The 24,670-nt window shown below is 42.1% G+C and overlaps 1 protein-coding gene across 1 annotated transcript; it reads right to left on the minus strand.

Moving 5' to 3' along the window:
* Positions 1 to 2,650: 2,650 nt before the first annotated feature.
* Positions 2,651 to 24,670, minus strand: ift57 (intraflagellar transport 57 homolog (Chlamydomonas)). The gene is made up of 11 exons (XM_007897567.2): positions 24,500 to 24,670; positions 22,282 to 22,444; positions 20,983 to 21,101; positions 19,620 to 19,710; positions 18,107 to 18,181; positions 14,700 to 14,822; positions 7,222 to 7,293; positions 6,139 to 6,270; positions 5,979 to 6,041; positions 4,979 to 5,045; positions 2,651 to 3,956 (listed from the first exon to the last, which is right to left on the minus strand). The coding sequence occupies exons 1-11, from the start codon at positions 24,652 to 24,654 to the stop codon at positions 3,778 to 3,780; spliced, it is 1,239 nt and encodes a 412-aa protein (XP_007895758.1). The 5' UTR covers positions 24,655 to 24,670; the 3' UTR covers positions 2,651 to 3,777.

Consider the following 24,670-nt stretch of genomic DNA (forward strand, 5'->3'; position numbering starts at 1 on the left):
CAGGGGGGTGACAGCTAACCAGGGGCTGACAGGTAACCAGGGGCTGACAGGTAACCAGGGGGGTGACAGCTAACCAGGGGGTGACAGGTAACCAGGAGCTGACAGGTAGCCAGGGGGGTGACAGCTAACCAGGGGCTGACAGGTAACCAGGAGCTGACAGGTAACCAGGGGGGTGACAGGTAACCAGCGGGGTGACAGGCAACCAGGGGTGTGACAGGTAACAACCGGGGGGGGTGACAAGTAACCGGGGGCTGACAGGTAACCAGCTGGATGACAGGTAACCAGGAGCTGACAGCTAACTAGGTAACCAGGGCTGATAGGCAACCAGGGGCTAACAGGCAACCGGGGGTTTGACGGGTAACCAGGAGGCTGACATCACAGGTAACCAGGGGGGTGACAAGTAACCAGGGCTGACAGCTAACCAGGGGCTGACAGGTAACCAGCGGGGTGACAGGCAACCAGGGGTGTGACAGGTAACCAGGAGCTGACAGGTAGCCAGGGGGGTGACAGCTAACCAGGGGCTGACAGGTAACCGGGGGGGGTGACAAGTAACCGGGGGCTGACAGGTAACCAGGGGCTGACAGCTAACCAGGGCTGACAGGTACCAGGAGCTGACAGGTAGCCAGGGGGTGACAGCTAACCAGGGCTGACAGGTAACCAGGTGACAGCTAACCAGGGCTGATAGGCAACCAGGGGCTAACAGGCAACCGGGGGTTTGACGGGTAACCAGGAGGCTGACATCACAGGTAACCAGGGGGGTGACAAGTAACCGGGGCTGACAGGTAACCAGGGGCTGACTGGTAACCAGGGCTGACAAGCAACCACTGGTGTCCTCAGCACCTTACCACTGTGATCTTCTCAAATTCATACTTAACAGAAAACTTGCGGCTATGCTGTTGATTTATGCACTTAACACCCCAGTGCTGTACTCACTGCCTCCCTTTGCCTTCATTGGTTCTTGTTACGGTTTTAGGGAAGACAAATGCAAGGGTTATTGTTGTTACTATTCGCCGTTAATGAATGTCCCAATTTTCGCCAGGCTCAACTGGCTCCCAGTACCCCAAAATCTCTGACCGCGCTTTCAGTCATCTTTTCTCCTTCACCCATTTCAGCTCCCACCCCCAGTTGAGGTGCCCAGCCGGTAGATGTCAAGCAGTTTGAGACTTCCTCCTGACCAGAAATCTAAATTATATATCAATCTAAATTATATTGACTTCAACATCCTCACCTGACTTTCAAATCCCTCCATTGCCTTACAACTCCAGCCCCATTCCCCTAACCTTGCCCTCTGTTCTTCCACTTCTGGTCCAACGCTTTCTTCTTGACTCTGTTCATTCTATGATTAGTTGCCAAATCTTCAGTCATTTTGTCCCTGCTCTCCCGAACTCTGTTCCCAAATCCCTTTACCTTTCTTATCGCCCCTTGTTCAAAACCTGTTAAAACATGTGTGCAGTTGGTCCACAAGCTTAAATTCTCCTTCCAACCTCCTTGCTTGGTTCTCCCTATCTCTGTGAAGACCTTTAAATAACATTCATAACATGTAAAATGCTTTATATATATATTTTGTTTTTCTTTTGGATGAAGAAAAATGTAGCTTTCAAATTGTGTTATCTGAAGTTATTTTAAGGTAATAATAAAAACTACAGAATATACATTTTAAAATTATACTTCATTTGTAGATATTGGACCAAATAGAATTGTTAGCATGCATTTACTTTTCTGTGAAACTGCCCATAAGTCATTTTATTTTTGGTAGCCAGGTGTCTGACACATACAGAAAGCCATCATCATGCATAAGGGTATCTAAACCAGAGTTAAAATTCCATGTATGCCACCTATACATAGACATTTCCTTGTCTGCAATGGAATGCACACACTCTCTTCAGGGAGATACACCCTTCTTACCTAGTTCCAGAGTATTAGTCACAGGTTGGCTAGAGCCAAGGAATGGTGACCCCAGAGTATTCTTTGGGATAGTGCTAGAGTTTAACAGCTAACTGCCAATGAAAGCACTGTCTGGCAAACATCCTGCTGCTTGTCAAGCCAGGACCACCCGACCCATAAAGGCTTTGGTTTGCAGTTAACAAGAGCCAAGTGGAAGAAATCCCAGCTCTACTGATTGGTCTGCTCCTCCACACCCTTCGATGAGCCAGGCTGGCAGGTCTATCATCAGCAATATCCTGAGATAGGTACTGCCCTCAGTAACTACACAATATGTAGAAATAGTAATAGTACAAGATCCAATACTGCTCTATTTAATATACAATACAAAATTATATTTGTATAGCACCTTTCACATCAGGAGGACATGAAAGGCAATTGGCTAATTTAAATGAGACCATTATATTCACTAGGAAACTAGGTGAAAATCTTCCAGAGTCAATGCGCATTTAAAGTCCACTATCAGGGCAGCCAGTCTACACCTCAATTAGTACCTAACAATGGAGTTAGGTGCTTACTGTCAGGTTATGGGTTCATGATGTTAATGTAGGGACCTTGATTCAATGACTCATTTGGAAAAGGGATGATGACCTGGAATATTTCCAAAAATTGCACCAATTTCACAGTGAGTGTTTTCTTATCTTGACTGCTATATTTTCCCCCAAACGGCTTATATCCTATTGTTATTATAAAATAAGTCTGGAGTATGTTTGTGGGACAGCAAGATGTTGTTTTATTTATGTAAGATAGGGTTTATTGGACAGCATTTCAATAAAATGCAATTATTATTTTACATAAAGTTACAGCTTTGAATATATACAACTATAAAAAGGCTTACATATATCGATCCTGCATACAGCATAAATCTATTTCTAAATTATGCACAAAATCTTGTGTACAAATATTTTTCATCATTGTACAATTTTAGTGTAAGCCTCAGAACAATTCACAGGAGTAGTAAAAGTAGTTCACATAAAAACAGTGTTTAAAATATATAAAATATGTGTATGGTAGACAGAAAACATATCTGGGAAACCATTATAAGAGAATAAGTCCATCAAGATATTCAGAGGAAACATAAACAATGAAGGCGAAGCTTGAGCAGTGTGAAATAATTTGCATCTATGGATCCAATCAAGTGCTTTGTAGCTCGCTCAGATACTTACCCAGCATTGACATGTTGAGTACTTTGAATAGGAAGTTGACTAGCCACTTCTGCTACCAGCAGCAATATATCAAGGCAAGCAGCCTGCCAGTACCTCTGCATGTGTTGGTTAGAAATGTAACAGAGTTTTTTCTACCAAAGGCACCTAATACAACCAGTGTGTTGGAATATATGGGTGTTCAGCATTTCAACAGATTTTCAATATTTTACTACAAAACATTAGAAATACTATTTATAATTCATTATTTGGCTTTGATAGCTTTACCAGTAACATTGAAAAATAAATATAGTGCCCAAACTATACAGGTGTAAGGGCTATAACAAGATAGTTGAACTAAAGTACAACCTTGTATGATAAGTTTTGTAGTGTAAAAATCTTTATCAACAAAGTACCAAGTGAGGTCTTAAAAAAGGCACAGCCAAGTGATTTAAACAGCTCTGTCCCCCATTCCAGCATCAAATATGTAGAAACATTCATTGTAATGATCAGTAGGCAGGGATCTAATAGTGGCGAGTAGCGTTTGGTTCACTCTAGATGCACAGGATCATCTCTTGCACTTATTTTCTGAACTCTCAGAAAAGCCACAACATAAAGAGTTCAATAATTTTCCAATTGGGGAAAGAAAACATCAGCATATATTATAAACTGGATGTAAGAGTACAATTGTACATCAATAACCACCAATTGTACTTTCTGGAATATTGGTGGCATGCATGTCTCTGGTCATGTTTGATTTCTCTTTGAGTTTGGCCTGTAGCAAAGTATGTTCTACCACTCCAATCCGGATATCCATTTGAGTTATTTCTTGCTTGAGTTTTGTTAATGCCTGCTTGATTTTGACCAAAGGAGCTGAAAATATAATAATCAATAAAGTAGTACATGCCAGTTTAGCCTATAGTTAGCCTAGATATTTAATCATCACTCACAGTACATTTGGGCACTCAATTATTGGGGTAAAAGCAATGAAAAAGGTGCACTATAGATTGACTTGGATGTTGTTGAGGATGAGGGGTTATGAGGAAAGACATGAGAAATTAGTTTTTTTCCACTAGGCTAAGGGATGACCTAATAGAGCATGTTATGGTAAATAGTAAAATATGATTTCCACTGGTCAATAAGTCAGTAACAAAACACTACAGTTTTAAGATGATATAAATAATTAGCAAGTGAATTGCATTGTACAAGTTCAGGCTCTACCCCTTGCAGCTTTGGCTTGAGAGCTGAGAATATTTCTAAACCTCTCTGCATTTCCTTGGATTTACCAAGGCTAATCAGAGCCAGTTAAAATCCTCTTTAATTTCTCTCTCTCTCTCCCCCCTACACCCGCCTCTTGGCGTAGGGGATTTTTGCTTTGAGTACGTTTTGAAATGTTATCAACTCCAAGGATGACTTGTTGTGGACCGACAGGGATTCAAACTCAGATCATTTTTGTCCCACTGAAGATTCAAGATTAAAACGTACTTATCTTCTTGTCATGTTTTGATGACATGATAAGGCGCTAAATCAAATGCAAGGATTCTTTTTACTTACTAGAATCTTTCAGTCTTAAGCTCAATGAATTGCGCTACCTCAGATGTCATATTTGAACAGCGTTGATCCAGTATCAAGAACATACGAAAGCATGGAACATAAACTAGTGGAGCCTGGCTAGAACTAGTGTGATGGGGATATGGAGTATAGTGTGGGTGAGTATGCGGGCCCCGGAGTTTTGGAACAGGTGGATCTTATACATGGTGGATCTGGGGAGGCCGGGGAAGAGGGCATTTGAAACGTTGAGTCGTTAGATGACGAACGCCTCAATGAGTGTTTCAACTGCGTCTGGGTTAATGTAGGTTTAATTTAAAAAAACTTTCCCGATGCCCTTTACGCACCTCCATCTGTCATACTGCTTCCCTTTTCTTCCATCTCCTGTTTCACTTTTTCGAGGTCTTCACTTATCTAAACAAACAAAGAATAAACATAAAAAGAAAATATTGAAATATTGTATATCATTTGTCGAAAGTCTATTGCATAATATTGCATTTGTATAGCACCTTAGCCCTCAAAATGTCTGTAAATACTGTGAGTTTGGAGATTTTATTGGCCTCTGGAAAGTGCACACATTTGCAATTCTGCCAATTGCCGTACGGATAAAATTATGCACTCAATGATAACCTCTGAAACCTGTAGATTGTGTAGATAATCTTGGGGGCACCCAAATGCATGATATATGTTTAATCACCAGTGTGCTGTGCATCTTACGACATCAACATTGCTCAGTATGTAAGTGCATCGTATTTTGGTACTTTACAGGCAGGAAGAAGTCAGGTTTGATCCCTGGCTTATTTTGAGTTAGTTCATCTTAGCTGGGCAGCAGTGGCTTACCTATAATGTGCTCCAGCACATGTTCCTGTTGCCAGGCTCACTTGCATTTGTTGTTGCAAGCTGTTAGAGCTCCTTCACTCTGATACTGTGAAAAATGGTGTGGTGTTCTCTAATTACCTTTAAGTTGAGCAGAAAACTCTTGAGGGTTTTTTTGAATACTGCAAAATAAAGCCCAATTTTTACTGATTTGAACTGAATTTACCCACTTATTGGATCGATTTTTTACCCCTTAGTTTTTTTTCATTTTTTTGACACAATAAAAGGTGCACACAAATAGCTGAAAATATCTGGCTTTTTATTTTGCGGTTAAAAAAAATACTTGTTTAGTCCTTATCTGGCAGGCACAGAAACACGTCCCACAGAGAAACAGCTGGTTGGCAACTTACTTCAGGCCACTCAGTACATGGCTTGGGGCAAGGGAGAACAAAAGAGTTATAAAATAAACAAAATCTGTTGGAAATGGAGAGGATTATTCAAACATTTGGCTAAAATCACCATAATCCCTACCTCAGAGAGAATTTTGGTCCGTTCGGTTACTCCTCCACTTCCTTGCTGGTATCGGTCCTTGGCCTACAGAAAAGCAAAATGTCACGGTTTGCAATGTATTGCTGCCAATATTTTACGCTAAAAACTGCACTCCAGTGCATCTTCTAGAACACTCAATCACCTCGCTGAGTTTGGCCTGAGCAGCACGATACTCCTGGATCAGATTTTCCAGCTGGTTGTTGATGTATTTCTCTCGACTGCTGACCTTTTCCAATGTTCGACCAATCTCATCTTTAAGCTTGTCCAAGTAACTCTGTCATGAACGAGAATTTAATTCAGCTTTTTAATGCTTCAGACATGACAGATAACAAAAACATGTTCTCAATGAGGGAAAATTCATGGAGCTGCAGATTTTGCAAAATTTTGCCACAATAACAACCAATAGGTTCACTGATGTGGGCTCTATTTATACAATCCCTTTGATTTATTTTTCGAAAAACTGTCGAAAACAATATTAACACAGTGGTTGTTTTGTATGCCTATATTATCTAATTTATTCAGAAGACAATGTTTTCTCTATTTATATTTTGGCACCTAGCTAAGTTATGACATTCTCATACAAAGCCACAATCTGTCCCACAAATTCCAAAGGATGCCAGTCTGCTCCTTACTGATTAAACCGCGTTGGACATTTTTCAGGTGGTAATGGTGGGGGAGGGAGTGGCTGGTAGGCAGTAATAGGAGGCAGTGATTTAAAACAAGATAGCTTAATTTTTCAGCTTTCCTCTTCTCATGCATTCATCTCTAGTCCCCCTCCTGCACTCCATCCTCCTGATGCCTCACACGTCAAAGGGTTGCTCCCATTCTAATATGTTTCAATATCAAATATTGCTGTTCTTGTATCGTAGTATTAACAGAAATCAAGAATTATATACATGTAATATATTATATGCACTTAATACATCCTGACTCCTGGTAACAAGGGGGCACAAGGTGACACTATGATAGTTCAAGTTTATCCTGTACCGTTACCGTCTTTATAGCTGTGACAAGAGCAAGAATAGGAATAGCAATAGTAGCTAGTAGCAAATTTAACAAAGGTACACAGGTTATGGGGTAGAAGAACCCACTATTAGGCAAGTCATTCAAATAGGCTCTGCTACATTATCAGTACCCTCAGTAAACTCAGTAACCTGATACGCTTTGTGTTTCAAGGACTACACTGGTGTCAAATATCTATTATAACTGTATGATAAAGGAATACCTTTGTCTCTTTAAGGGAAGTTTCAATTCCCTCTTTATGCTGGTGCATCTGGTCAACATGGATTCGCCAGTCCTGTTAAAACAAAGCACTTTATTGATTCTAATAATAACTTGTATTTATATAGTGCTCTTCATGCCGAATACTGCCTCAGAGGGCTGTACATTGGCAGGGCTGCTGAGCAAGGGAGAAGGGAAAGGGCTATAGGTTCAGGCAATCCTATATAAGATCTAATTCCATGCAATAAACAGTAAATTAATTATATAGAGAAAATATATATATTCAAAACATAAAGAAGTTTTTGCTATTTATGAAGTGCAGCAGAACATCAGAACCAAACCTTGGCTTGAATTCACTTTGCTATCTGTTAAGCTTTATAATATATGTTGAGAGTCATAATGAAATATGAAAGAGCTCAAGGCACTTCACAGGATTTACCGTAAAAAGAAGTGACTGTCTGTAAGCCAATGTGGACTGTGATATTCTTAAAACATATTGCATTCCTTATTTAAGTAACAGTTACTTAACAGTTGGTAGCACTTCCATCCAAAATGGATAAGTAAGGCTCCAATTTTCAACCTTAAAATGCAAGGTCTCAGATTCTGATTTAACAGATATTGTTTTATTTTAATCGCTATTCTGTAACATGGCATTGAAAGGCCCCAATCCAAGATCTAAAGTGAACATTAAAAATTTTAACAAATCAGCTCAGCAACCATCTTTGTAATTCATGACCACCATCCCTATAGACCCGCCTACCAGTTTACACTGTTTTTTTAGGTGATACATGTTTTACCAAATGATCTGACAAGTTAGGATGATATTCCAAGCACACTTCTGTATTTGTTATATCAGTTCAGCAAGTCCTAAAAGGCATCTGGTTGCTCATTTACTCTATTTTTCTGTATCCTGTTAATGTCCGCTCAATGTTTAACTGTTTTTTTTAATCATTGCTCGTGCTTTCAGAGTTAGTGATGGCAAACTTCCCAAAAAACACTTGAGATGAATGTAAATAATTAGAAGCTGTAACAACTGTCAAGTTCTGGATCTTTAAGAGAATCTAGGATCAGAAAGCTGGAGAAAATATCACCTACAAATACAGTCACTACACTTCACCGCGAGCACTTTGCAATATCTCGACAATGTGATAAGGAGCTACATGAAATTAAAGATTATTATAAAGGCTTAAGTGTTTTACAGATGGTAATCTATTCACAAATAGCAGGTAACACTTGGTAACAGAAGTGCCATACAGTTGCTGGATCAGGTAGAAAAATACTTGCAATCAGTATCCTACACCACAGAGTGGTTAAGATGTGGAATTACAATTTAAATTGTTATCCTCTAAAGTGGCATTGCCCAGATTGTGAAAATAATTTCATTCCAGGGGAGGTGTCAACATTTCTCCTAAAACAGAAAAAGATAACTGGTTGAACTTTCAGTGTGCAGACACAAATCACCAATTCAGACTCTAATTTGAGCATTTCAAGCTTTACTCCAAGGTACTGCTGATAACAAATCAGCTAGTATTGCTCATACAATTGGCATGGGGGGCATAGTTCAGTTACTGGGGGGCAGGGACTGTTCCCATTTAGCTCCTGCAAGCCAACTAATGCGTAAAGTGATCCTATCTGGATAAGTAGCAGGAAGCTTGCTAATTTTGTATTGTATGACTTGCCATTGCAGTGCTCTCATTGGCAAATCATACAATACAATATTACATTTGTAAAGCACCTTTCATGTTGGAAGGACTTCCCAAGGAGCTGAACAATCAGGGATTAGGGAGGGTGGAGGGCAGAGAGTGTGGCCGAAGGCACGGTCGAAGAGGAGGTTCATGAAGCGTGCCTTGAAGGAGACAACGGAGGGAGTGAACAGGTTGATAAGGATTTAGCAGGTCGGAGAGATTCGGAGGGGGCAAGGCCATGAAGGGCCTTGAAGGTGAAAATGAGGATTTTGAACTCGATCCTCTGAGGGATGGGGAGCCAGTGGAGCCGGGCGAGGTTGGGTGGGTGTGATGGGGTCACGGAGCCTGGTGCAGGAAAGAACATGAGCTGCTGAGTTCTGGATGATCTGTAGCTTGTGGAGGGAAGTGTTCGGAAAGCCAACAAGCAGGGAGTTGGCATAGTTGAGCCTAGATATAATGAAGGCATGTATGTGGGTTTCACTGGCATGAGGGGTGAGGCAGTGGCAGAGTCGGGCAATGTTGTGGAGGTGGGGGAAGCCAGAGTGGGTCATGGCACGGATGTGGGGGCGGAAAAGGACAGTTGAGGGTCGAACAAGATGCCCAGGTTCCTGACTGGCTTGGTGAGGTGGAGTGTGCATCTGTGGATTCTAATGCTGCCAGTGCCTGAGGTGTGGGAGGGCCTCGGTCTTGCTGACATTCAACTGTAGAAAGTTAGCTCTCATCCAGGACTTGGATGAGCTTGGATGTTCAGGGGACACCTTCCCACTAGTTGAGGCCACACCTCCAGGTTACACCTTTCACCTAACGTGGCGACGGTGTGGCTCTCATCTCCCGGTCCCCACTCGGCCTTTCCCCTTACTCCTCCGGAACCTTCCCCTCCTTTGAACACCTTACCTTTTACCACCCCTCCAGGCTTTCCCTCAAAATCCTCCTTGTCCCCCCAAGCCTTCCCCCACCTTCCTCTCGGACATCTCCACCCTCCTATCTTCCCTTTCCCTCTGCTCTGAACACCTCCTTATCTTACGTGACTTCAACCTCCACTTCACCCCCTGCTGCGCTTCTTCTGTCTCTGCCAACTTCTATATTATTATTATTATTCTCCTCCCTCTTCTTTTCCCTTAACCGGAAACAGCCCGGGTCAAACTCACTAATGACATTCTGAGCATCTGTGATCAGGGCTCCCTCTGCCTCCTTGTCCTCCTCGACCTCTCTGCCGCCTTCGACACTGTCGACCACTCCATCCTCATACACCGCCTCTCCGCTTTACTCAATCTTCATGGACCTGCCCTTGCCCGGTTCGATTCCTATCTCTCTCACCATATCCACTTTGTTACCTCTCACAGTTTCTCCTCCAGCCCCCGGACTGTCACATCTGGCGTCCCCCAGGGCTCTGTCCTTGGCCCTCTCCTCTTTAATATCTACATGCTCCCCCTTGGTGACATCATCCGCAGACATGGGGTCAACTTCCACACGTATGCAGATGACACCCAACTCTATCTTTCTGCCTCCACCCTCAACTCCAGGACCACTGCTGTCCTGACAGACTGCCTGTCGGACATCATGTCCTGGATGAAGGCAAATTTCCTACAGTTGAATGTGAACAAGACTGAGGCCCTTCTGATTGGTTCGCGCCAGCGCCTCAGCACCTCAGGCTCTGGCAACGTTAACCTCCACGGTTGCACACTACAACTCACCGCCAGTCAGGAACCTCGGTGTCTTGTTCGACCCTCAAGTGTCTTTTCTTCCCCACATCCAAGCCATGACCCGCTCTGCCTTCCCTCACCTCCGTAATATCGCCAGACTCCACCACTACCTCACCCCTCAGGCCGCTGAAACTCTTGTTCATGCCTTCATCACCTCCAGGCTCGACTATGCAAACTCACTGCTTGTCAGCCTTCCCAACTCCTCCCTCCACAGGCTGCAGATAATCCAGAACTCTGCAGCCCGTGTCCTCTCCCGCACCAAACTCCGTGACCCCATCTTCCCCATTCTCGCCCGACTCCATTGGCTCCCGATCCTTCAGAGGATCCAGTTCAAGATCCTGGTCCTCACATACAAAGCCCTCCATGGCCTCGCCCCACCCTACCTCTGCGACCTCCTAACCCCCTACCAACCCGCCCATTCCCTCCGCTCAGCCGGCTCCGGCCTGCTCCACATCCCCTGACTCACCCGCCCCAGCACTGGCGGCAGAACGTTCGGCCACTCTGCCCCCAACCTCTGGAATTCCATCCCCCAGTCACTCCGCCTCGCCCCCTCCTTAGTCTCCTTCAAGTTCCGCCTCAAGACCCTCCTCTTCGACCATGCTATCTCCTTCCCCTCCCTTCTCCCCCCCTAGCTCGGGTCTGAAATAACTGTATGCTGTCCAGCGCCTTGGGACGTCCTCCCGAGTGAAAGGCGCTCTATAAATGAAATCTTGTTGTTGTTGTTTCGCCCTCTGCCTGGGAATCAAACTCAGGTTCTCTCGCTTGCAAGGCGAGTGCTCTAACCACTAAGCTGCAAGACTAATTGGGGGATTGTTGACCTGTAGTGCTATGGGCTCACCTCAACAGGCAAACAGAACCTCGGTTTAACATCTCATCTGAAACATGGCACCTGCGACAATGCATTATTCCCTAACACTATATTGGAGTGTCAGCCTAGTCTATGTAAGTTCATGTCCTGACTTGAGGTTTCAACCCACAACATTCTGACTCAGCAAAGGTTTATCAACTCAGCCAGACTGACACCTTATACAGTAAACTTCATGTAAAGGAATGTCTCCAAGCACTTGGCACATAGACTGGGGGACAACAACCAACAAGAGGTTTATATAAATGTGATGAAAGGAACAGCTGTAGAGATAGGCAGCAAAGCAAAGTGTTCTGGAATAGTTCCAAAGGGCAGAGACGTAGTGCTTAAAGAATCGTCATGGGTAATAAACCAGATCAATAAATAAATATTGAAATGTATAAGTGGAGTAGACCGAATAAAAAAAACACACTGGTTTTAGGATTCACTGAATTTCTGACATGACTTAATTTCATAATTAAAAGGTGAATTGTTACAGATTTCAAATTAAGCATCCGAAAATCAAGCAGATCCAGAAGCTGCTGATAACAATGAGTGGTGAAACAAAAAGAAGATCTTTTCCAGGGTTGTTTTCTGGTTTAATTGATAAATTTGTTTTATTCAAAGCCATGAGAGTATTTGAACACATTTCCTTTTCTGTCAATGGTATAAAATATTACTTGCATAACCAAAGAGATCTTTCATTTACCTTCTGTAAGATACATGCCTGCCACTGTTCACAATTGCCTGGCAATATTTTCTAAATATTTACGTTGCATGCAATATTAAGTCAACCACATTCTTAAGGAATGGAACTTCAAATGCTTTACAAATATGCAAAACCTCAAACAATTGACCCTTTGATTATTAAAAGTCAGAACCAGTCATAAAATGAAATGTTCTCATTTCTATGTAATGCACATTACAGTTTGATATTTATAGCCGGTACAATACAGTTTATCTCTGTGGGTTTTCTTAGTCAGGTACTTTACTGTTTACTAATCTAAACAGCTTCTGAATCTGTAATAGCAAAGAGATTGTCAAGGGAACCAGAATAATACCAAACTATAAAGGGATGTTAATCCTCACTGTGCACAAGTCAATACTTCTGTGTAGGGGAGTAATTAGTAACTGCACAACTTAATGAGAACAAACAAATGAAGACATGGGACCATTTCTGTCTTATAGGACTTCTCAAAACAGATATTTCTAGTGCAAGGTGTATATTTTTGGTATATTGAGCTAATAAAAATATGTATTTTTTGAAGATCAAAATATTTTTTCCACTGAAGACCTATTTTTACCGGATCATGAGTTTACATTTATTTTTCTGCATATGCAAAAATATTTATTTTATAAAGGTTTTCACAATCAATATGCTTTATTTTATTCTCTGGTCTATAATGACACTCTGTTATAGAACTATCCAATGGTGGTCGGGCCTTCAGCCTCTCAGCCCCGAGGCTCTGGAACTCTATCCCCCAGTGCCTTCGCCGCTTCCTCCCTTTCCTCCTTCAAGGCCGGTCTCAAAACCTTTCTCTTTGACCGAGCCTTCAGCTCCCCTCTCGACTCTCTTCCCCCTTCTCGCTCCCTCCCCTCCCTCCCCTCACCCTGACCATTTCCCCCCTCCTCGCTCCCTCCCCTCACCCTGACCATTTCCCCCCTGCTCGGGTCATGACCCAACTGTGCAGCGCCTTGGGACGTCCTCCTGACGTGAAAGGCGCTTTATAAATGGAATCTTGTTGTTGTTGTTGTTAATTAGACTTATTCTAGTTTCAGTGGCAGATATAGGTAAATAGAATAATATAATGGAAACAGGGCATTTGGCTCAACTAGTCCATGCCATTCTTTATACTGGAAAATAAAAACCTAAATGGGGTAGAGGAGCAAAGGGACCTAGGGGTACACATACACAATCCACTAAAAGTAGCAACCCAGGTTAATAAGGCAATAAAAAAGCAAACCAGGCAGTGGGGTTCATTTCAAGAGGAATAGAAATGAAAAGCAGGGAAGTTATGGTAAACTTCTATTGAACCTTGGTTAGACCAAGTAGAATACTGTGTGCAGTTCTGGTCTCCACATTATAGAAGGGATGTAGAGGCACTGGAGAGGGTGCAAAGGAGATTCACAAGGATAGAGGTTATACCTATCAGGAAAGGCTGAACATGCTTGGATGCTTTTCTCTTGAAAAGAGGAGGGCAAGAGGTGACCCGATAGAGGTCTTTAAAATTATGAAAGGTTTATGGCCTTTGGGAAGATGTTTCCACTTGTGGGGGAGACCAAAACCAGGGGCCATCAATATAAAATAGTCATAAATAGATCAATAGGGAAGTTAGAAAAAAATTCTTTACACAGAGTAGTGGGAATGCGGAACATGCCACCACAAGGAGTTGTTGAGGCAAATAGCATAGATGTATTTAAGGGAAAGCTGGAATAGGTACATGAGAGAGAAAGGAATAGAAGGTTATGCTTGAAGGCTTAGTTGAGGAAGGGCAGGAGGAGGCTCATGTGGAGCATAAACACCGGCATAGACCAATTGGGCCAAATGGCCTGTTTCTGTGCTGTATATTCTAATGTATTCTAATGTATACTCCACTGCAGCCCCCACCCATCCTAGTCCCCTCACCTAAACCCCTCTATTCTCTTCTCTTTCAAGTACGTACAGATATTGTTTTTTCTTAAATACATCAATGCTATTTGCTTCCACTACATCTTTGGGCTATGTATTCTCACCATTCTATGCATGCACAAGTTTCTCCTGAAGTCCCGATTTGATCTACTACTAGCTACGTAGGACCTAGGTCTTTAAGCAGAATAAAGGCCTGTACTATGTCTTCAGAATAAACAGCCCACTTTGTATTAGCATAGTTCTTTTTATGTTTTCTCACAGGTTGTCCTTATAACCTCTCCAAGGAAGACCGTCAATTAACTCCTACGCTGATCCTTTCATGCATAGACATTGTCTTATCCTCAGAAACTACATCTGTGAAGACATGCAAACCCTCGTACTGTCTCAACAACCCACTAACTGTTCACTTAAGGGAAAAAAAGTGATGCCTGAAAAGTGATCTCACAGGAGTTTGGACAGTTACTTTCTTTAGTTTCAGTCCAGCTGCCAACAATGAGAAGCTTCATGAAACTGGAAACACTAATCCTAGTGGTAACCCAGGCAAACAATGTAAATCTATTCTAGTGGTAAACCCAGATTCAGATCCAGAGCTCAGCACTGAAAGCTGAAATTCAAACATACCTTGTTGTCAGTCCGGATGGTAACTTTAAGCTGTGGGAGAACTCGTTCCACCTCCAGGTTCCACTCTCCAACATCAGTTTTGGATTCTAAAATGTCTTCTGGCTTTGAAGACTCCAATCCATCCTATATAAACATTCAAATACAGTATATTGAGACAAATGTTGACTTTCTCAGCAGTAAACAATAAGCATACAGGCCAAATATCTAGTTCTCTGCCAGAGCATATTTTAGGAAATATTCTAACTGATCTTTACTCCCTCCTGGGGGAGGGGACGGAGAGAGAAATCTTCCGCTGTTCATCATTCAATGAATCCCTATAACAAAAATTCAAAAATTCACACTACAATGTGCAAACCTATTTTTCATCTGATGAATGTTTTTACATACATTTACACAGAATGATAAGGAATGAAAACAGGCCATTCGGCCCAGATAATCTGTGCCTGTGTTTATAATCCACAACAAGCCGCCACCTCTCCTATTAGCCATTCCTATATCGCTGTATTCCCTTCTCCCTTGTGTATTGTCATTTCCTCTTAAATACATTGATGCCTTTCACTTCAACCAAAGCTGCCGTCAGTGAATGCTGCATTCTCACCACCATTTGGGTAAATAGGTTCCTCCTAAATTCACTTTTAGATCTGCTATTACCCATCTTATAGTTACGTTCCCTCATTTCGACTTCAAGATCCTCACTCTCGTGTTCAAATCCATTCACTCTCGGGTACCTCACTATCTCTCTAACCTCCTCACTCCTCAATCCACCACCCGGGACCTCCGCACGACTGGCACCGGCATCCTGCTCGTCTCTCGCACCCTCTGCTCCACCATCGGAGGTCGTGCTTTCAGCCACTGCGCCCCAAAACTCTGGAATACTCCCTCAATCCCTCCGTCTTGCCCCCTCACTCCCCTCTTTCAAGTCCCGCCTAAACTTTCCAATGTGACCGTGCTTACGGCCAGGCCACCTCCCCCCTCCCCTCGGCTCGGAGTCAGGCTCTGCCACTGTTAAGCACTCTGAGATGCTAACCTACGTGGAGAGCCCTATATAAGTGCAAGTTGCTGGTGTTGTAGATGTGTAACCTATCCGGAAAGAGAACTCAAGGATATCACAGAGAAAAGTTGCGACACAATTCATATCACTACCAACATGGTTCCCAAACAACTGTACAAACTAAGGGGGGAAGTCACAGAAACGCTGGCACAAATCTTTCAAAAATCACTGGAGAGGTGACGGGGGACTGGAGAAAGGCAGATGTTACTCCTATTTTTAAGAAAGGTAACAAGAGTAATCCAGGAAATTGCAGACCAGTAAGTTTGATGTCCATTGTGGGTAAAATTATGGAGACTCTTATGAAGAATAAAATCATGGAGCATCTGGACAGAAATAAAATCATAAATGATAGCCAATATGAGTTCATGAAGGGGAGGTTTTGCCAATCTAATTTACTGGTTTTCTTTGATGGTGTGACAAGGGAGCTTAGTAAGGATAAGGCTGTGGATGTTATATATCTGGATTTCAGTAAGGTCTTTGATACAGTTCCTATTAAGAGGCTGGTACTGAAAGTAAAGAAAGCGGGAATCAGTGGAGGTATATTACAATGGATATGCAATTGGTTGATCCGAAGAACCCAGAGACAGGGAATGTCATCAGCCTGGGACAAAGTTACCAGTGAAGTTCCACAAGGGTGTGTTTTGGCACCTCTTTTGTTTAATATTTTTATAAATGATCTGAAACTAGGAGTCGCAAGCACAGTGGCTAACTTTGCAGATGACACCAAGCTAATGAAGGTGGTAGATTATGAAGTTGAACAAGATAGGTCACAGGAGGATTTGAGCATACTTGAGAATTGGGCAGATCGGTTGCAGATGAAATTCAATGTGGAGAAATGTAAAATACTTCACATGCGGACAAAAAATCCTGTAAGGGACTATTATTTGAATGGAAGGAAAATAATATTTATGGAAAATGAAAAGGACCTAGGGGTCCTGATTGACAATAAATTGAAGCTCTCCCAACAATGCTCTGTTGCAGAGCGTAAAGCAAACCAATATTGGGATGTATCAAAAGATCAATAGCAACTCAAAACAGTGGGGTAATCCTGCCACTGTACAAATCATTGGTGAGACCATACTTTTAGAATACTGTGTACAGTTCTAGTCGCCGCAGTACAAAAAGGATATTGGAGAAATTGAGAAAATACAGAGGAGGGCAACCAAAATGATTGAGGGAATGGAGGGACTGGACTATGAGGAGGGACTAAGTGAACTGGGCATGTTCATGCTGGAAAAGAGAAGATTGAAACAGTTGAAGCAGGAAGAGTTGATTCTTTCAAACAAAGATTAGATAGTTTGCTTATAGTAAAGAACATTGTGGGATATAGTACATAGGTAGTTCGGGACATACGTGCATGCGATCGCCAGGAAGGTGGAAGGTGAACTAAATGGACCTTGGTCTTTTTTCGTCTAGCATTTCTTATGTTCTTATTTGGCCTCATCAACAACTGGAAACAGTCTATTAAAATGCACGTTATCAAATCCTTTCATAATTTTAAACATCTCGATCAGGTCCTCTCTCAATCAACTCATCTCCAGAAAAAAAGCTCTAAGCTAATCTTTGTTGATAGTTGTATCCATTTCACCCCAGGAAATATTCATATATTGAAGCTATATCATGCCACCCCAATCTATCTTTCATTAATAACTAACACAATAAATAATACAACAAATTGCAATTATATCACGCCTTTCACGTCGGGATGATGTCCCAAAGTGCTGAACAGCCAAGCATTTGCATCCGAGCTGAGGGTTGGAATCAAAAGGAGTAGAAGGCAAGTGGATAGGAGGATGACCTAAGACCTGGTCAAAGAGGAAGGTTTTAAGAAGGGCCTTGAAGGAGGCAACGGAGGGTCAAGGCAAAGGTATTCCAGAATAGAGTTCCAGAGGGTGGGGATCACCGAAAGTGCCGACCGAGCAGATGGAGTAAGCAGTTTAGTAGGGTTTTAGCAGGTTGTAGAGGTAGGGAGGGGCAAGACCACGGAGGTGAGCCCGAGGATCTTAAACTCAATCCTCAGGGAGGATGGGGAGCCAGTGGAGATGGCGAGGATGGGATAATAGGATAATCCTTGCATTTGATATTGTGCCGTTCATGCTGGGAGGATGTCTCAAATTGCTTCACATTATTCACTATAAAGTGTAGTGACTGTGTATTTTGTAGGGAAATTCAGCAGCCATTTTTTGCACAGCTATGTCCCACAAACATCCATGAAGTGAGTGACCAATTTTATTTGTGGGGTTGTTAGCCAGGGCACCGGGAGAAACTCCTCTTTTTGAATAGTGAACATCCATCTAAACAGGCAGATGGGACCTCAGAATTTTCCTATGCGCTTAAGATGTGGGAAATGACTCACCATTTTCTGTCCCTGGGCTTTCAAAACCTCTAGATCAAGAAAGGGCTCGCCCTCCTCACAGTCCTCAGCTTCTTCCTGAAGACAGTTTTAGACAAATAGTTAACAATAAATCTCATTTACAAATAGTTTTGTTTCATGATTGTAAAGAAAAGGAGGCAATAAGGAAATTACATTTATCTTGGTTTTTTTTGGCAATTTGCATTTGCTCAGATTACCATCAACGCTTGATACACTAGTATGATTGCAAAGTTAGGTAGTATCTGGAAAGAAATATTTTAACATACAAGAAAGAACTTCAATATACTTGATACACTAGTATGATTGTAAAGTTAGGTAATATTTGGAAAGAAATATATTAACATACAAGAAAGAATTTCAATATACTTGTTTGCCATAAAATCCATAAACTCTATAAATACAACTTATCTCATTCGTAACGCTTACACAGATTGTTAAAACTCTTAAATAATATTATTCCACACTTGCCAGCACCAAGGTTGATTTAATAGATACAATACAAAATTACATTTGTATTGTGCCCTTCACGTCGGGAGGACGTCTCAAGATGCTGGACTCACAGTCATGCCCAACCTTACTTCTGCGATCTGAAACCCTACCAACCCACCCGCTCCCTCAGCTAGGCGGGTATGGGCCTGCTTCATATCCCCTGCACTACCTGCTCCATCGGCAATCAGGCTTTCAGCCTATCTGCCTCCATTCTCTGGAATTACAATAAACAATAATAATCCTTGCATTTGATATAGGTCTTATCATGTCTTCGAGATGTCTCAAAGCGCTTCACAGAATGTGCAGTAAAGTGAATTAACTGTATATTTTGTGGGCAAAATGCGAGGGCGGCCAATTACGCACAGCAGTGACCCCCAAACAGTCATGGATCGAAGTGACCAATTTTTTTTAAGGAATTATTACCCCTGGAAAAGTGATCTGCCAATCGACTAACAACCGGGTTCCTACTTACTGCTAGGTAAACAGAGGCGTATGGAGTAAGGAAACTTGCTCAACATTTCACCCTACCTGGAATCGAACCCAGGTCTCTCGCTTGCAAGGCGAGCGCTCTAACCACTGCAGGACTCCACAATCAATCCCAGAGTCTCTTCCCCTCACTCCTTTCCTTCTTCGGGGTCCATCTCAAAACCTTCCCCTTTAACCGCACATTCAGTCATCTTCTTACCTCACCTTGGACCACACCCCTACTAAATCCAACCCCCAGCTCGGGTGAAAACCCTTTATTGTCCAGCGGCTTCTGATATGAAAGCCGTTATATAAATGTGATTTGTTATTGTTGTCTGCATTTTACTTTGCGCTTTAGACAATTTTCTCTTTTTCTTTCTTCAGTTTCAGAATTTATGTTTTCATCACTTTTCAGGTCTTTGAGTAAAATAATACTTCTTATAATGCTTTGTTAGTAGAAAACATTGGGTGGTAATCTTTTGGAAAAGCAGAGTTAAATAAAGATGACGAGAAAGTGTAGAAATCATTCATTTGGACTTACAACAAGTTCATCCTCCAGCTTGTTCAAAGTCAATTCAGAATCATCCTCCATTATTGCTTCCTCTTCCATCTCCTCTGCTGGATACACAGGTCTATAAAACACAGCTGCAAATTAAATACAGAACTCCATTCTCAAATATCCCAAACACGCACTTTACTCCAATTTCCATGCAATATTTATTTTATGATGGAAACATCTGGACCATCAAACTTGTACTTTCCACAGGCCACACAAAATTCACCTTACTTCCACCCCCTCACTGTTTCAGTAGTAACATTGGAATCATGTCCTACCAATTTAACAGAACAAATTTTAATGCAGATATTTTGGCATAGGAAGCCCGTTTGGTCTATTGGATCTGTGCTGTACTCACTACATCGAAAATATCTATTCTGGGCCAATTTCCAATACTCTTTTATATTGTTAACCTTCACGTGTTTATCTGACTTCACCTTAAATCTCATAATTGACTGCTTCAATAACCACTCAAGGTAATGAAATCATATCCTAATAGCACTAGGTGTAAAGAAAAATTCTTACAGTTTCTAGTAATAATCTCAAGTTTATGGTCTTTTGTTGCTAATTCATGTATTAATAGAAATTATTTCCATTCTTTACGCTTTTTATTTCTGAAATGCTGTACACTGTCCAGCGCCTTGGGACGTCCTCCCAATTAGAAAGGTGCTATACAAATGTAATCTTCTTGTTGTTGTTTCAAAAGTTTTGAAACTTCTATTAGATCACTTTAAAACAGAATAATGCTGGACACTATACATTACAATTTATATATATATGGCACTTTTTGTGTTGGGAGGAAGTCTAATAGTGCTTAATATTACATACCAAAGGAAATATTTCTCCAAATCACAAATGACTGCAGTTCAGGGGGGCAATAGTGCAACGAATGGGACCATTTTACCCATTCAAAATTTTTAAAATAAAAACTATTGATCTTATTAACTGTTTGTGACCATTCTTCCTCAACACTACAGAGTTTTAAAAAATATTTGAAAACCTGAAAATTAGCTGATCTAATAGAGAGTTTAAGAAAAAATGTCTTTCCACCGAGGGTGATGAAAATGTAAAACTCAAAGGCAGATACTGTGGTTAAAGCAAAAAGCATCAAAGTATTTAAGAGGAATATTGATGCATATATGAGGGAGAAGGGAATGTAGACCTGGGTATTATGAGGGGTGAAGGCTTATGTGGAGTACAAACACAACATAGTTTCTGTGCTGTAAACTTCTATGTAATTCTATTAATTTATACCGTGGTATAAAATGCCAATTCAAATCACCAAATGCGACAGCAATGTGGCATTATTCTATGCTGTTCCAGAAAGATCTCTGCCACTTTGTCTTACCTCTTCCAACTAAAACCAGTACGTTTCAGGGCCTCTTCAGCTAAGCGATCCAGGACATAGCAGACCTGTTCCCCATAACCTTGTTTCAGTTTCGAGGGAGGGAAATCTACTGAGCCACCCTAAAATAATGGATTGAAAATCAATGAAGCACAAAGATTTCAAATCTATTAGACAATTAGAAATTAACACCCGGATTGTATTAGACAATCCGGGTGTTAATTTAAATTATAAATACTGCGATTTCATAACAAATACAGATAACAATAATCCTTATATTTGATGTAGAGCCTTATCACATCTTCAAGATAACTCAACGCGCTTCACAGAATTTACTGTAAAGCGTAGTGACAGTATTTTGGGGGGGGCAAAATGATTGCTTTTAAGCACTAAATTAGCTCTACTAATAATTTGGTATGATAGTAATAACAAAATTTAGAATGATATTAATAATAAAATAAATGTGGTTATTTTACCAGTTTTACAGTCATGTTTGAGATTATACAACAACAACTTGCACTTTTGCGTCCTCCACGCAGGTTAGCGTCTTGGAGCATTTAACAGTGGTGGGGCCTGACTCCGAGTCGGGGGGAGGTGGCCGTAAGCACTATTAAAGAGGAAGGTTTTCAGGCGGGACTTGTAAAAAGGGAGAGATAGGGCAAGGTGGAGGGATTGAGGGAGAATGTTCCAGAGTTTCGGGGCATAGTGGTCGTCTGAAAGCACGACCTCTGATGGTGGGGTAGGGGAGACCAGCGAGAAGTGCGTTTGATAATCCAAGCGGGAGGTGGCAAATGTATGCACCAGGGTTTCGGCTGCATTTGGGGTAAGGTACGGTCGAGGCGGGCAATGTAGCGGAGGTGGAAGAAGGTGGTCTGGTTCGGTGAGTCTGAGGGAGAGCCCAGAGAGGTTGAGAAGTTTAGATCCACAGGAGTGAAGACGTTAACGAGAGCCAAGGAGTATGGCTTCCGTCTTATCCACAACAGTTTACTCCTAGGCTATTTTTGCAATTGGATCTTCTTTTAAAAAGGAAATTGAGCAATTTTTTTATTGTAGGCTTTTTAAGACGGTGAGAACATAGCACCACTAAAACGGTCAACGTAGAAATAAGGTTCCTGCAGATGGGAATCACGATTCCGTCAGGATGTACTGTTCAATTCACATGTATCACCTGTCAAGGGTCATGCAGTAATCATATGCTTTGTAAATTTTAGTTTTAATGCTCTAATAGAAAGTATTCATCCACGACCATGATTAACCAAAATTCATTCCTCGCCCCACCTAATTTAGTGTTCTAATACTTGCCAATGCTCGGAGTTGTGTTAAAATATCTGATATTGTTGCATTGGGATCGTCATATTCCTGAGGTTGTTCAAAGTAGCATCCTGTTCTGTTTATCAGCCAAGCAGCAAGAGATGTGAACATGTAGAACTGCTCACCTGGGTTGGTAGGGAGAGCAAAGTAATGTCTGTTGAAATAAACACAATATATTATCAGTGCTTATAGTTTATGTTGCTCACTTCTAAAACGTCGACCAGTATCATTGATAAGGATCTATTTAAAGTGAAGACTGCAGGGGCCCCATCAACTTGATTTCCCTTTCCCAAATCTTAATTTTAATTGATTTATTATGGTAGCAGACAATGATGAAATTCCAAATCATTATATATTCTGCGATTCATTCAAGGTGTAATGATATGTAAATCTTTGGAACTCGCAGATTAAGGAATTAGGAATTTAGATCTTTCTGGGACAAATCATCCAAACAACCTTCTTGATGTAAGAGGAAGTTAGTGAATGAAGCAAGGTTTGAGGTCAGAATGTGAAGGTTCCACTATAAGATTAAAAAATGTTTCAACCCGTTATGAAACATTTTAGTTTTGAGAATAGTCAGCACCCATCTATCTCTTCTTCTCCAAGTTTACACAACCTTCTTTCCTCATTCAGGAGGGTCTATTTAGATCAGGATTGATGTATAGAGTGGAAAATGAAACTGCATTCTCTCACGAGGTGTCATCAAGCATTATGGTTCAATCTTCAACAACAAAAAAAACAAGCTGGATGGCAACTAGGGTTTCATTAACTATTGAGTCCTTGGCTAGCAGTTTTCAAGATAGGAATGTACCTACAAGTCTTACTGATGAGCCAGATAGGAGGTCAACCATCAGTAAGGGCTGGCTGCGGATTTGTGAGGCTTTACTTGGCAGGTCTCATCAGCGTAGTTTCAGTTTGATGAAACTACATTGACTTTTGTTTCAAAGTTTTACTCAAGTTATCGACCGATCCTGAGTGAGTGACTGACCCAGTGGACCGACCAGGAGCCAAATGCTAAAAACAACTTTGCTTTCGAATCCATGATCAGCTGCCCAGAATAATCACAATATCAAAGAAAAACAAACAAAGCTTAGAAGTCATAATATTTTGGGAGGAATGCTACTGGGGTCATTCACCATGAAAATGGCTGGATATTGTGGTGCAAATCTCATAGTCCACGTGACTTTGGATAAGACTTAAAACAGGCAGGTCTTGTCTGCCTATTTGGGTGGACATTAAAGATCCAATAGCACTGTTTAACAGAAGGGAGTTTCTCCCAGTGTCCTGGCCAACAACCCCCCAGTTAAAATTGGTCATTCACTTCATAGCTTTTTGCAGGACATTGTTGAGCACAATTGTGCTGCCTACAAAATATAGAGTCTCTACATGTCATAGTAAAGTCCGTGAAGCGCTTTAAGACATTCTTCTGAAGTGCTTTATCAAATGCAAGGATTATGATTATTTTACAACCACAAGATTACATTTGTATAGCGCCTTTCATGTTGGGAGGACTTTCCAAGGCGTTACAACAACAGCATTTATAGAGCGCCCTTCACACTGGGTAGCGTCCCGGAGCGCTTCACAGTGGCGGAGTCTGACAATGAGGCGAGGGAGGACCGTAAACACGATCAAAAAGGAAGATCTTTAGGGAAGATCTTCAGGCAGGATTTGAAGGTGGGGAGGGAGGGAGCAAGGCAGAGTGAGGGAGGGGGAGAGTTCCAGAGTTTTGGGGTGTAGTGGGTGAAGACACGGCCGCCAACGGTGGAAAGGAGGGTACAAGGGACAAATAGGAAGCCGGAGGCAGCAGGTGGTGGAATCGGGGAAAGCAGATCGGACAGGTAGGGAGGTGCGAGGGAAGTAAATGATTGGAAAACAAGTGTGAGGATCTTGAAGTCGATCCGTTCGGTGATTGGGAGCCAGTGGAGCCTGGCAAGGACTGGTGTGATGGGGGGGATGGAGTTTCGCGTGGGCGAGTATCCGGGCGGCGGAGTTTTGAATTAAGTGTAGTTTGTGTACAGTGGAGCTGGAGAGACCAGGAGGGGGGCATTGGAGCAGTCCAGCCGGGAAGTGACCAGGGTGTGGGGGAGGGTTTCAGCTGTGTCTGTGGGTTGTGGTTTCAGTAATGCCAGTTTACATGCCCTGAATCTTTACACGATGCCCACAGCGAGAACCCCCCCCACCAACCCAACCCCCCGAGCCGGGCTCTGACCTGCACAGAGTCTTCATGTTGTTCTTCCTGAGAAAATCGGCCTCGTAGTCCATCAGCTTCAACTTATCCAGCAGATCCTCCATGATGACGAACATGTTGTGGACGGCGCCGGGCCCCCGGTCACCCTCATCGCCTCGCCGGTTCTCCTCCGCCATCTGCCGCCCGGGGGGG

Source organism: Callorhinchus milii, unplaced genomic scaffold, assembly GCF_018977255.1.
Source record: "Callorhinchus milii isolate IMCB2004 unplaced genomic scaffold, IMCB_Cmil_1.0 Scaffold2, whole genome shotgun sequence".
NCBI classification, from domain to species: Eukaryota; Metazoa; Chordata; class Chondrichthyes; order Chimaeriformes; family Callorhinchidae; genus Callorhinchus; species Callorhinchus milii.